The sequence below is a fragment of the Rhinopithecus bieti genome, unplaced genomic scaffold, assembly GCF_001698545.2.
Source record: "Rhinopithecus bieti isolate Rb0 unplaced genomic scaffold, ASM169854v2 scaffold_10315, whole genome shotgun sequence".
NCBI classification, from domain to species: domain Eukaryota; kingdom Metazoa; phylum Chordata; class Mammalia; order Primates; family Cercopithecidae; genus Rhinopithecus; species Rhinopithecus bieti.
This window is the reverse complement of record NW_016806560.1, coordinates 48,849-63,087: the sequence shown is the minus strand read 5'-3', so window position 1 is coordinate 63,087 and position 14,239 is coordinate 48,849. Positions and strand designations below refer to the sequence as shown.

Here is a 14,239-nt window from a genome sequence, read left to right as displayed (position 1 = left end):
AGACTCCCCGGGGCCTGGGGCAGCAAAGAGTCTGTGCCTCAAATTAGCCTCTAAGGATGTCTCTGCCATGGTTAAGGCTCAGCCACTAGAAACGATGGCTCAAAGTTTTCTAGAACGGTCTAAATGGCAGAGGATTAATGCTGAAAATAGAAGAATTTTACTTAATATCTGCTTAAATGCCAATTACAGTAAGACTTAAAAGGTTATACTATGACAGCAATGGAAGTTATTTTTCCTATTTGAGACCTATGGCTCTAATCCTCTGTTTAATTTTATGTTATCTTTTACCCATTGGAAGTTTTATTTGTTTGTTTGTTTATTTGTTTTTGAGACAGGGTCTCTGTTGCTAGGGCTGGAGTACAGTGGCACCATCAGCGCTCACTGCAGTGTTGACCTTCTGGGCTCAAGCAATCCTCCCATCTCAGCTTCTCAAGTAGCTGAGACCACAGCTATGCACCACTACACCCAGCTAATTTTAAAAAAATTTTTATAGTGAAGGGGTCTCACTGTGTTGCCCAGGCTTGTCTTGAACTCCTGGCCTCAAGCAATCTGCCTGACTGGGCTTCCCAAAGCACTGGGATTACAGGCATGAGCCACTGCACCCAGCCCCACTGGAAGTTTTAGATTCCGTTAAATCTAGCAGTCTTGTAGATAAATGGCAGTATTGTTTTGCCCTGTCCCTTTACCCCAGAAGACCAGGGATGTTCCATATTCCAGGTTATGCAGAAGCAGGAAGTCAAGCTTCATGTAGCTGGAAAGACCAGGACTAGTGTGGGGTCCCAGCTCTACTGCTGTAGCCTTCTACCTGGTCATTTGGGTTTAGACCTCTCTTACATAAGAAAGGGACAGTTACAAGGAATATATTTGACTAGATATCAGCTTTTGTCATAAGTTACTTAAATGTCATGCCAAGGTCAAACAATGTCTGAGCCCTCGGCACTGTCTGAATTAACTTAGTGCAGGCTGCTGAGCCATGTTGTACCCAATGTCAACTGCCCTAGAAGGACATAGTGGGCCAAGCGCCAGCTCCCATTGGGTTGCTCTTGGTGCCCAGAGAAGTCTATGAACATGCTAATGTCACTTAAGAGAAAAGCAGCAGGTGGAGGCTCACAGCAGCAAAACCAGCACCATCACCACGGACACATCCATCGCAGAGCTGCCCAGTCCTCCTTAAAAAATTCTCATCAACTTACATGATGTAACAGTTTTCATAAGGTCGGAGTCATGTTGCGAATTTCTTTCCTATTTGATTTTTAATGGTGAATGTATTTAGCTAGCTGAGTTGTTTGCTCATAAACAGCTCTAAATATTGGTTTATGTATATATTTTGTATTTATTGGTTTATTTATATATATTTATTTACATATATTATATATTGGTTTAGGTGTGTTGAGTAACCCAAAAACTATTGAAATAAAAATTTTTAAATGTGTGTTGAGGCTACTGCCCACACTCTAATTTCCAAATATATTAACTCATTAATTCTTAACACTTTTAAATTAAAATCTGAGACTTAGTTAATGATAAACCTTAAGAACAGACATGACAACCAGGTGTTATGGTACTCATGTGTTACACGGGAAAGAACACACTGGGGTTGGACTCAGAAGGCATGGCCTCCAGTTCTGACTCTCACTTACCGGCTGTGTGATTTCAGGCAGATCATTTCACTTCTCTGAACCCCAAGCTCTTGTTGTGAGGGTCAAATGGGAGCATTGAGGGGAAAGTGCCTTTGTGATAAAGTTTATTAACAATGTCATTTATTATCATGGTTAAGGGCTCCCTCAGTTGTAAAATGGGGCTAATAACAGAGCCTACTTCATAGGGTTATGTGAAGACTAAGGGAGATAGGATAAAGTGCTTTGCCTGATACAGACAGTGCTCTATTGTCTTTGATCTTCTTACTACGGAATACCACAGACACTAGTGCTTGAAGCAGGTGGATTACATGCCTATGTCTAGTCTATAAGCAGAGTATCTGTGTGTTCCTTATATGATTCAGCATTAGCCAGATTCCTCCAGCCGCTAGTATTACTCAGCAGCAAATGTTGAGAGTCAGTAGAATCTGCACAAGTGCTTTTGACATCTGGATGCAAATATGCCGATTCTTACTTTGGGCCCATTGCCCCTGCGTCTTCCACAGAGGAGGAGAAGTCGCTTGTTGGGATTTTCAGATTATAGCCCTGGCTATCTATCTACCTTCCTTCTTTGTCAAATTGTTTGTTTCTTGTCGCTCTGATTTAAAAATAGGTAGAAATCAAAGTTATTCATTTCACTAAAACTGCCAGCGCTGTAGTTGTGGTCATGAGTCTTAAAGCCAAGTCCTACTACGTCTCATGTGCATGCTTATATGTTGGAAATTTCCTCTCAGAACTGTATAGCTAGGTATCTTCCCCTTCTCTTTCTTCTGTCTCCCCTTTTAGAAAATGTTTTTAGATAATCAGAGTGCTGGTCTGCGGAATGCAAGGTTCAGACTAGCAATTCTTGCATTAATGAACCCTATTCCCACCTATGACATCAAATCATATATCTGAGTGTGATCTAATTCCCTTGTTTTTTCTCCTTACCCCACAGTATCCATTTGTGTTGGGACTGGTGATGGCTGTAGTGTTTTCCACCTTGGTGTGTCTCAGCAGGCTCTACACTGGGATGCATACGGTCCTGGTAAGACTTTGTGGTCAGGTCTTGTGGCGATTGTTTGAATGGTCTTGTGCTCACCGTGTTAATATGTTTCTCATACTACTTATTTATAAAATTATTTGCATATGTAATTATATTTCTCATCGTGCCAATGCATTAAGTAATTATTATGTTCGGGTGCATGTACGATAATAGTAATGAAACATTAAGGCGATATCAATGAGGCTGAGCCATGCTGAACCCTTAAGATTTTGAAGATGGGCTAGAACAGCGTTGGAGACTCCGGTCGTTTATATTCACATCGGTTTACTGACGATGCAGCAAGCAGTGCAGGAAAAGCCCCCAGGTTCACAGACGCAAGTGAGTAGTCGGAGTTCCCCACTTAGGTCTTCACAGAGAGGGGCCTGAAATCAGGGATCTCCAGTGCCCTTGCAAGGTAAGGGTCCCACCAGGTCAGAGGAGCCCGGAATCATGGCTTTGCTTCCTTCCATACTGTTTTAGGCTGGAGGCAGTGGTGGGAACACAGAGTCCCATCTGCATCTAATGGTCCATCCACCCTTTTACCATATTAGAAATATTTTCCGGGGCCGCCATGATTGGTACAGTTAAAAGTCCTTGAGAATTCAATTTCCCATGGCTGCCTTGAAGTTCCAGAGCATAAGGCTGGCCGTGGTTGACCACAGGGGCGCTATTTATCATCGTAATGGGTACAAGAAAGATTTCTTTAAAAAGAAATGGGCGCTTGCTTAGCTCTAAAGTTGAGTTAGCAAAAAACCTGGGAGGGAAAGGCCCACACCCCACACGGGCCTTCTTGCTTCTCTCCCTGGTCCTTGGTGTGGGTTTTTTATGGGAAACATGGAAGGGAGGGGGCAGAAGGGCAGAAGCCGCAAAGTGAACAGATTGGGGAGATCGTTTGTCAAAAGGAACAGAGGCCGAAGTAACTCAGAGAAGGGGGTTTATGGCTTCCCAAGGATCTATCAGAGAGCGACATCATGCTTTCCTCTTAAAATGCAAAGGAAGATGCTGATAGTAACTGACTCAAGGCCAGGCCTCAGAAGAGACAGGCAAGTCTCCAAGTTTAAGGCATGCTAAAAATTTCAGGAGTCAAGATAAATAATTTGAATGCAGTTTCTTAAAAAATCAAAATTCATGCCACAAAACCCCATGATGAGCTAAATAGTCAAATTTTAAGTGAAGACAAGATCTGACCCTGTATTTGCATGCTATGCCTCACCTGCTTCACCTCAGTCTAACCCTGACCTGGGTGCTATCTGGGTGAAGGTAGACCTCAGATCTTGGAAATAAGAAAGGAGCAATGAAGGGCCAGTCCTGTCATTTTACCTTCCAAGGCACATCCTTGCTGGCCCCATCCCACGTCACACCACACTGGTGGCTTCTAAGATGGAGGGAAGGAGGGGAGGAGGGCATTCTCAGTTTGCTATACCACTGCTTCGTGTTACAAAGAGGTTCTCTCCAAATATGTTCATGGACTTCAATATGGAATGAAGAACTCTTGGGTTCTCTGGCATCTCTTTTTATCTGGGGCTACTGTTTAGTTTCTGCAGGGTTTAATAAAAAATGATCTTGGTAATGATACACTGGATAAAGCAAATGTGGTACATATACATCATGGAATACTATGCAGCCATGAAAAGGAATGAGATCATGTCCTTTGCAGAGACTTGGATGAAGCTGGAAGCCATCATCCTCAGCAAACTAACACAGGAACAGAAAACCTAACACCGCAGGTTCTCGCTCATACATAGGAGTTGAACAATGAGAACACGTGGACACAGGGAGGGGAACAACACACACCAGGGCCTGTTGGGAGGTGGGGGGTAAGGGGAGGGAACTTAGAGGATGGTCAGTAGGTGCAGCAAACCACCATGGCGCACGTATACCTGTGTAACAAACCTGTACATTCTGTACATGTATCTCGGGACTTAAAGTAAAATTTAAAAAAGAATGATCTTGAGAACTTGGGTTAAAGTTAAAAGGAAAGTAAGCACGAGCATGTGGAGCTACAGAGATGAATAAAGAGTACACAAAACCCCCTCAATAGAAACACAGCTACAGCCTTTTCTTTTTAAAGTGAGTTGTGGGGACAGTAAGCAGATCTTTAGGTGAAGATAGATTAGGCCTCTCATCCAGATGCAAGGAATGGGTACCACCCTCCTTTTGGGAGCATTTGTCCCAGAAGAAGCTGGAGCAAGAGGCCACAGCAACCATTGTCCCCAGCCCCATCTGTTCTGTGAGGACCCAGGGCTTCTTTCATGCTCATAATTTTATTTCATAAAGATCTTAGACCCTGACTCAGGCTCAGGCCCAGGTACCAGTCAGGCTATAGGACCGGAGAATGGCCTACGGTACAATGATGAATAATTTCTAGTAGAAGGGAACAGTTGGTTTTAATAATAGGATAAGGTAGAATTATGGATTAGTGGTCTTTGTTCAGCAGCAACTTAATCAGCTCCTACAGGCCCCTGGGCTTGGAAGTAGATCTGGGAGCTCTTGTGGTAAAGAAGCCTACCCCACCTCTCAGGTGTCCAAGTCTACTGAAGGAGACAGATGTCTACACTGCTGATTACCTGACATGATGATATAGTTAGGATGGAATAGTGGATTGAGCCAGCTATGGTAGCGTGCCCCTTCCCTGGGCCCCTCACCATCTCTAGGGAATGTCTTTTATAATGGCTCTCAACCCTAGCTACATATTCAAACCCCATGGGAAGCTTCTTACAAAATCTCTCTGAAGATATTTGTACCCCCATGTTCAGAGAAGCCTTGTTCACAATAGCCTAAAGGTGAGCCCAAGTGTTCGCTGACAGATGAATGGATAAGCATAGTGTGACATCCAGGCCTAACTCAGAGTCATTGCGGGTTCAGTTCCAAACCATCGCAATCAAGTGAATATCACAAGCAAGTCATACAATTTTTTTTGTCTCTCAGTGCATATAAAAATGTTTACACTATTCTCTTGTCTAGTAAGTGTGCAATTGCATTATGTCTAAAAAAAAGCAGTGTACACATAATATCTTATTTTAGAAATAATTTTTTGCTAAAAATGCTAACAATTATCTGGGCCTTCTGTGAGTCATAATGTTTTTGCTGGTGGAGGGTCTGGCTCAGTGTTGATGGCTGCTAACTGATTAGGGTGGTGATTGCTCAAGGGTGGAGTGACTGTGGCAAGTTTTGTTTTGTTTTGTTTTGTTTTGAAACATCTCAGTCTGTCACCCAGGCTGGAGTGCAGTGGTGAGATCTTGGCTCACTGCAATGTCTGCCTTCCAGGTTCAAGCAATTCTCATACCTCAGCCTCCTGAGTAGCTGGGACTACAGGCATGCACCACCACATCTAGCTAATTTTTGTATTTTTGGTAGAGACGGTGTCTCACTATGTTGCCCAGGCTTGTCTCAAATTCCTGGGCTCAAGCAGTCATACCACTTCAGGCTGCCAAAGTGCTGGGATTACAGGCATGAGCCACCATGCCCTGTTTCTTAAAATAGACAACAATGAAGTTTGCCGCATCAATGGACTCTTCCTTTTAGGAAAGATTTCTCTGTAGAATGCCAATGCTGTTTTTTTCCTTATTTTTCTCCCCTTTACATATGCCAAACCATGTGATGATATTTGATAGCCTTTTAACTGGGGTAGAACTTTCAAAATTAGAGTCAATCCTCTCAAATTCTGCAATTGCTGTATCCACTATGTTTATGTAATATTCTGTCCTTTCTTGTCATTTTAACAATGTTCACAGCATCTTCACCTGAAGTAGAGTCCATCTGAAAAGATTACTTTCTTTGTTTTTCCATGAAAAGCAACTCTTCATCCATTCAAGTTTTATCATGAGATTGCAGCAATTCAGTCACATCTTCAGGCTCCACATCTAATTCTAGTTCTCTTGCTATTTTTTTTATTTTTTTATTTTTTTGAAACAGAGTCTCACTCTGTCACCCAGGCTGGAGTGCAATGGCATGATCTCTACTCACTGCAACCTCCGCCTCCCAGGTTCAAGCCATTGTCCTGCCTCAGCCTCCCAAGTAGCTGGGACTACAGGCATGCACTGCCATACCCAGCTAATTTTTGTATTTTTAGTAGAAGCAGGGTTTCACCAGGTTGGACAGGTGGGTCTTGAACTCCTGACATAAACTGATCCATCCACCTTGGTCTCCCAAAGTGCTGTGATTACAGGCATGAGCCACTGTGCCCAGCCTCTTGCTATTTTAATCATATCTGCAGTTACTTCCTCCACTGAAGTCATAACCCCCTCAACGTTATCCATAAGTGTTGGAATCAATATCTCCCAAATTCCTGTTAATGTTGATAGCTTGACCTCCTCCTATGAACATTAATCACAAATGTTCTTAATGGCATCTAGAATGGTGAATCCTTTCCAGAAGGTTTTCAATTTACTTTGTCCAGATCTATCAGAGGAATCACAATCTGTGGGAGCTACAGCCTTACAAAATGTGTTTCTTAAAAAGTAAGAATTGAAAGTAGCAATGACTCCCTGATCCCTGGGCTGTGGAATGGATGTTGTCTTTAGCAGGCATGAAAACAACATGAATCTTGTACATCTTGTACATCGCCATCTTGGGTGACCAGGTGTATTGTCCATTAGCAATAATATTTTGAAAGGAATCTTTTGCTCTGAGCAATAGGTCAAAACAATGGGCTTAAAATATTCAGTAAATTGTGCTGCAAACAGATGTGCTGTCACCCAGACTTTGTTATTTCATTTCTACTGCACAGGCAGAGTAGATTTAGCATAATTCTTAAGGGCCCTAGAATTTTCAGAATGGTAAATGGCCATTAGTTTCACCTTAAAGTCACCAGCTGCATTAACCCCTAACAAGAGCATTAGCCTGTCCTTTGAAGTGTTGAAGCCAGACATTGACTTCTCTCTAGCTGTGCAAGTCCTAGATGGCATCTTCTTCCAGTGCGATGCTGTTTTATCTACATTGAAAAGCTGTTGTGTAACATAGCCACCTTCATCAATGACCTTAGCTAGGTCTTCTGGATAACTAGCTATAGCTTCTCTATCAGAACTTGCTTCTTCACCTTGCACATTTACGTTTTAAACATGGCTTCTTTCCTCAAACCTCATGAACCAAATTCTGCTAGTGTCAAACTTTTTTTCTGCAGCTTCCTCACCTCTCAGTCATCATACAGCTAAAGAGAGTTAAGGTTTTGCTCTGGATTAGACTTTGGCTTAAGGGAATGTTGTGACTGGTTTGATCTTCTAACCAGGCCACTCAAACTTTCTCTATAATAAGGCTGTTTAATTTTCTTATCATTCATGTATTCATTGGAGTAGCACTTTTAATTGCCTTCAAGAACTTTTCCATTCCATTCTCAATATGGCTGTTTGGCACAAGAGGCTTAGCTTTTGATCTATCTCAGTTTTTGAAATGCCTTCCTCACTAAGCTTAATCATTTCTAGCTTTTGATTTAAAGTAAGAGATGACAGCCAGGTGCAGTGGCTCACCTGGAATCCCAGTTCTTTGAGAGTCTGAGGAGAGAGGTTTGCTTGAGTCCAGGAGTTGGAGGCTGTAGTGACCTATGCTTGTACGACTGCACTCCAGCCTGGGTGACAGAATGAGATCCAGTCTCTAAAATAAATAATAAATAAATAAAGTGAGAGATATGTGACTCTTCTTCCATTTAAACACTGAGAGGTTATTAGGGTTATTAATTGGCCTAATTTCATATTGTTGTGTCTCAGAGCATAGGGAGGCCAGAGGAAAGCGAGAGAACACAGAGACGCAAAATGAGCTCAGGCTGTTGGAAAAGTGGCACTGGTAGATTTGCTGGATACAGTATTACCACAAAACTTCAATTTCTAAAAAACACAGTATCTGCAAAGTGCAGTCAAGAGAAGCACAGTAAAATGAGGTGTGCCTGTCCACATATGATGGAGTATTATTCAGTCTTAAAAGGGAGGGGAATTCTGACACCTGCTACAACATGGATGAGCCTCAAAGACATTGTGTTAAGTGAGATAAGCCAGTCAGAAAAGGAAATCTTATATGATTCCACTTACATCAGGTACCTAGAGTAATCAAATTCATAGAGACCAAAATTAGAATGGTGGTTGCCAGCGGCTGTTGGGGAGACAGGGAGGAATGGGGAGTTATTATTTATTGCATATAGAGTTTCAGTTTAGTAAGATGAAAGGCATTTTGAAATTGGATGATGATGATGGTTACACAACAACATAAATCCTGTTAATACCACTGGATACTTTAAAATGGTTAAGGTGGTGAATTTTATGTTATGTGTGCATGTAGACATATTAATAGATATATGGAGGTGGGTCCTGGGCTTTGGTATTTTTTTAAACTCCCCGGTTGATTTTAATATGCCACCGGGGTTGAGAGTCATTGATTGGACTAATGATCTGTCTTTCATGCTAGATATGGGCGTGCCACTGAACAAAACTGGGTTGGAAGCTATAGACAGATAATCTTTAGGCACCCCGCATCCATATGAACCACTCTAATCGCACACAGCTTTGATGCTTAGGGCATTTAAGTACATCATTCAGGTGGCTGCCTACTTCATAGAAATGGCTCTCTCTCTAGGCTGGGCGCAGTGGCCCACGCCTGTAATCTCAGCACTTCGGGAGGCCAAGACAGGTGGATCACCTGAGGTCGGGAGTTCAAGACCAGCCTGACCAACATGGAGAAACCCCATCTCTACTAAAACTACAAAAAATTAGCCAGACATGGTGGCACATGCCTATAATCCCAGCTACTTGGGAGGTTGAGGCAGGAGAATTGCTTGAACCCAGGAGGTGGAGTTTGCAGTGAGCTGAGATCATGCCATTGCACTCCAGCCTGGGCAACAAGAGTGAAACTCTGTCTCAAAAAAAAAAAAAAAAAAAAAAAAAAAAAAAAAAAAGAAAGAAAGAAAGAAAAAGAAAAGAAATGGCTCTCTCTGCATAAGCAGGGGAGCAATTCAGGGAGAGAAATAATTTGCTTATCCCACCTCTTAAGAAGTCACTTCTTGTCAGATGTGGTTTGGTGCCCCTGTCAAGGCTTTGATGACGGGCTCCAGCTAGTCTCCTGGGCAGGCCCAAGTGAAGTATGGGGAGGCATTAAATCTGCACAGCTGTGTCATCATCCTCACCAAACCAGATCTGGCCCCACCCCAGGAAGGGCGTCCCTGTCTACCAAGATGCCCAAACAAGAAACATGGACAACACCCTAGCTCCTCCCTTCCCACACCTCCATCAGTCAGGTAGTCACCAAGCTGAATCTGTTCTGGCTCTTAAATATGTCTCACAGCTGTTCTTATACCACTGCTAGGAAATTATTTCCAAATCTGATTATGCTATTCCATGCATGGAGGAGAAGTTTCTCTATCTCTTGCTGGATGTGAGTGATGACATCGCCCCATTTGTGAGCAGCAGCCATTTGGGAATGTTTGGGGAATTGGCCTTTGAGGGAAATCATTACTGTCCATGCCAAAGCATGGAAATAAAACACGGGGGCCCCAGTGACATCACTGAGTGACTGTACCACCCCTGGGGCCACCCTACCTCTGGGCTCACCACTCAAGGTAAAACATGGTTCCTTATTGCTGAAGCCAGTTTTTACTGAGGTCTTACATTTTCCCATGGTGAAAGGCATTCTACATGAAGTGATAATTTACAAAAACAGTTTTTTGGTGTATAATTTCATGTTCTCTTGGTTTGGAGAATAAACCAATTGCATCCAGCTGAAGGAAAAGAGAGAGAGAAAGAGGGAAAGGAGGGACGATAGAATGTCTTGGAAGGACTGGGGTAGCTCGTGGAGCTCAGGAAGCTGTCAAAAAAGCAAGCCTCAGGAGGGACGAGAAGCAGAGTGGCTCTGAGGAGTGCCACCATTCATTTATCCCAGCTCCCAACAACTCTTCCCTCAGATGAAAACTCTAACATATGGAGGTGAGACTTCGGTTGCACCCAGCACTACCCTTGGACCCGTGAGCTTTGGCAGGGGGACAGGTCGCAGAGCAGAAATGCAACCTGGGAACCACCCCTGTAGGATGTGAAGGCAGTGTCCTGAGAATAGAGACTGGAAAGAGCCCAATAAGTTCACCACAGTTGAGTATGCCCAAAATCAAGTGGTTACCAGATGCATTAGTCAGGAATCCTTGAATGAAAATAACAGACACCAACCCAAACTAGTTTAAGCTTACAGGGAAATGTATTGAGGTTTATAACCACAGTGTAAGGAGGTCAGAGATGCAGCTGGCATTGGGAGAGTGGGCCCCCAGGCCTTGACCTTCATCAGAAGCTTCCCTCACCACTCTTCCCCAAGCTCATCTCTGCATGGTGGATTCATACTCCAGGGCTGCCGTCTTCCCTGAGATTGGAGTTCTGGGCTTCATTTTTTTTTTTTTTTTTTTTTTTTTTGTTTCACTCCTTAAAGGCCTTCAGGGAGGAGAGTTTTAGGGAAGATCTCACATTGGCCGCACCTGGATAACAAGTCTGTGGCTGCATCAAATGCTATCTCAGGAGTGCTGAGAACTGTGATGGAACCAGCCAGGTCTGGAGCCAACCTGTGCGAGCAGTGGCTCTGATTGGCAGCAAACGTTAGGGTCGGGATTGGCATATAGGAGGCTCAGTTCTCTAAAATAAAGTGCCTCCTGGCATCAGAAGCAGGGCAGACAAAGTCCCATGATATCCTCTCTGCATCTATAGCATGGCATTTTTTCTACTCTTTCAAAGGCTCAAAATGTGGACCTAATAGTGTGTTTGTGGAGGAAGGAGGGCTAGAGCAAACCAAGAAGGCTGATTATCCTATATCTATGATGTCCTAACTATTCAACTTACACAAAATGGATTTTAAGTCCTTTGACTAATAAAACAATCATTCCAAATATAGTAATAGTAAAACTAGCCAGAAATTTTGTTGTTAGTGAATGTGTGAAATATGAATAAACAGTGAATAGTTGTTCCATTATTTTGCACCTGACCTAGCTGAAATGTTGCTCTATTTTATTGTCCCTAAATTGTTTGATCTGTGGATAATTATACAGATACTGTTTTATTTGCTTATTCATTTATTTTTTTCCTCCCAAGTTTTGCTTTAGTTTTCATTGGAGTCAGAGAATGTTGAAAAGGCTTTTCAAATACTAAATTATCTGCAGACCATACAAAACTCTGTCCTGGCTTTGGACTAGAGCATTTTTGTTGTATTTTTTCATGTTGTTTAAAAAAACTTACTTCAAACTGCCTTACTTAACATGGGGAAAAAAGCCGATTGTAATACAAATTACACCCTACCAAGCCTTACTTTCTGTTACACCCTGTTGGATGAGTTACTGAGATAAAATGGTAATTTAGTTATGTTTCTGAGCAGCAGTCACAATGTTATTATGCCCATTGTTTTCTCTTTACCCTGGAGAGAAATATTTTTACCCTTTTGTAAAAATAGAGAATTATTTCTAGTTTCAAAAGTAATAAATACTCATGGTAAAACATTCACTCCCTCTTGGTTTTAATTTTTTTTTAAAGACAAAATAAGTCATTATTATTTAACCACCAAAGGAGAAGTTCAGATACCCATTGTTAGGATGATGTAAAGGGAAACTGAAGGCATTTTATGCTTCTGTATTAGTTGAATCACAATTAGGCCTTAGCACAATTTCCAGCAAGAACTTTTGTATGTATTACTAACAACAAACACAGGCAAATTACTTTTTGTGTGTGTGTGTGCATATGGCATGCAAATTTGAGTTTATTTTTAAATATTGCAATGAAATACACATTGTTCCTAAAAAGGAAATTCTGACATTTAAATGAAATTTGAAAACCAAACAGTAAAAAACAGAGATAGTTGTAAGAATCCATGTACCAATTTTACAGCTAAAAATTAAAGTGAAGTAGAAATACCAAAAGATAACAAATATATTATTTTAGGTCATTCATTTATAGTGCCTTATCGTCTTAAGTTATAAATAGAATAAGGATTTTGTTATATAAAAACTATCAAAAAGTATCAGTGAAAAGACATGACCTCCATGAAATGTGTTGAGTGGCCACGGTGGAAAGTGTCAAATGCAGCAGCCCTGGCCCTAGGCAACAGCAGCCTCCCATGAACAGTTTGTTAAACTTGTCTTTTTGTAGGTGCCACAAGAAAGTTCCATAAAAGTGGTACCTGTTTAACCAATTCCTTCCTACTACCACAACAATATGTACCACAGGGTTTTTTATGTACACACTTAAGATCAAGGGAATGCAAGAGGGAAGGGTGACTGTTTTAGAATTTCCTTGGAAATGTCTTGTTGCGCACTACAATGTCGCCACGGAGCCAAATCCTTCCAAGTTTGATTGAGCATGCTCTTTTGATTCTTGAGTCATGATGTTATTTTCTTTCTAATTTTTCCGAAGCCGTCTTTTGTTTGAACTGGACACCAATATTGAACAGCTTCAGATGGGTAAGCCAACTATACTCCCTCCATAGTCTCCTCTTTGTCCACTTCCTGTTATGGATTCTTCTGTTACATCTTTGGGCTGCTCCTGCAGGCGCTCTGCCTGCGCCTCTGCCTGCGCCCGCGCTTGTGGCGGTGGAGTTCCGCAGCCCCATGCGCGGCAGTTGTGGGGAAAGCCGCGCTCCCGGAGCTTGCTGCCGGCCGGCGGGTCTTGGGGTCGGAGACTCAAGACCGCAAGATTATTTTTAATTTTAATTATTTTATTTTATTTTATTTTTAGACAGAGCCTCACCCTGTCACCCAGGCTGGAGTGCAGTGGTGCGATCTCGGCTCACTGCAACCTTCGCCTCCCGGGCTCAAGCGATTCTCCTGCCTCAGCCTCCCGAGTAGCTGGAATTACAGGCGCCCGCCACCATGCCTGGCTAACTTTTGTATTTTTAGTAGAGACGGGGTTTCACCATGTTGGTCAGGCTGGTATTGAACTCCTGACCTCGTGATCCGCCCTGCTTGGCCTCCCAAAGTGCTGGGATGACAGACGTGAGCCACCGCGCCCGGCTCGCAAATTACTTTTTAAAATCTTCTTTCCCAACACTGTTCAACAAGCCACAGTGGGACGCAGTGGCTCAAGCCACTATGGGCACAGTGGCCCAGCACTTTGGGAGGCCAAGGCGGGCAGATCACCTGAGGTCAGGAGTTCACCTGGCCAACATGGTGAAACCCCGTCTCTACTAAAAATACAAAAAATTAGTCAGGCATGATGGCGCGTTCCTGTAATCCCAGCTACTCAGGAAGCTGAGGCAGGAGAATTGCTTGAACCTGGGAGGCAGAGGTTACAGTTAACCAAGATCATGCCATTATACTCCAGCTTGGGTGACAGAGTGAGACTCTGTCTCAAAAAAAAAAAAAAAAAAAAAAAAAAAAAAAAAAAAAAAAAAAAAAAAAACGAAAGTGGGGGTACCGTTTTCATCTCTTTTATAAGTATGGGATGAATCAGCTGTCAGCTGCTGGAAGGGCTGGAAGTCTAGGATGGGAGCTGGATGAGCCCTGAGTGCTGACCACAGGAGATGGACAAAGACAGAAGTTGGTCAGGCACCAGAGTGATGTGGAGGTGTCAGAGGCCCCTGCATGGCAGAGAGCCACAGTCGAAAGGGCTGAATCAGGTACTGGGTCCATCTGCCTCAG

At 42.7% G+C, this 14,239-nt stretch overlaps 1 protein-coding gene across 1 annotated transcript in view; it reads left to right on the top strand.

The window, feature by feature from the left end:
• The window catches only part of SGPP2 (sphingosine-1-phosphate phosphatase 2), a 143,124-nt gene that overhangs the window by 105,456 nt on the left and 23,429 nt on the right, over positions 1 to 14,239 (top strand). Inside the window, exon 4 of the mRNA XM_017876825.1 lies at positions 2,575 to 2,664. Within this exon, the coding sequence (XP_017732314.1) occupies positions 2,575 to 2,664 (90 nt within the window). The remainder of the gene's footprint in view (positions 1 to 2,574; positions 2,665 to 14,239) is intronic.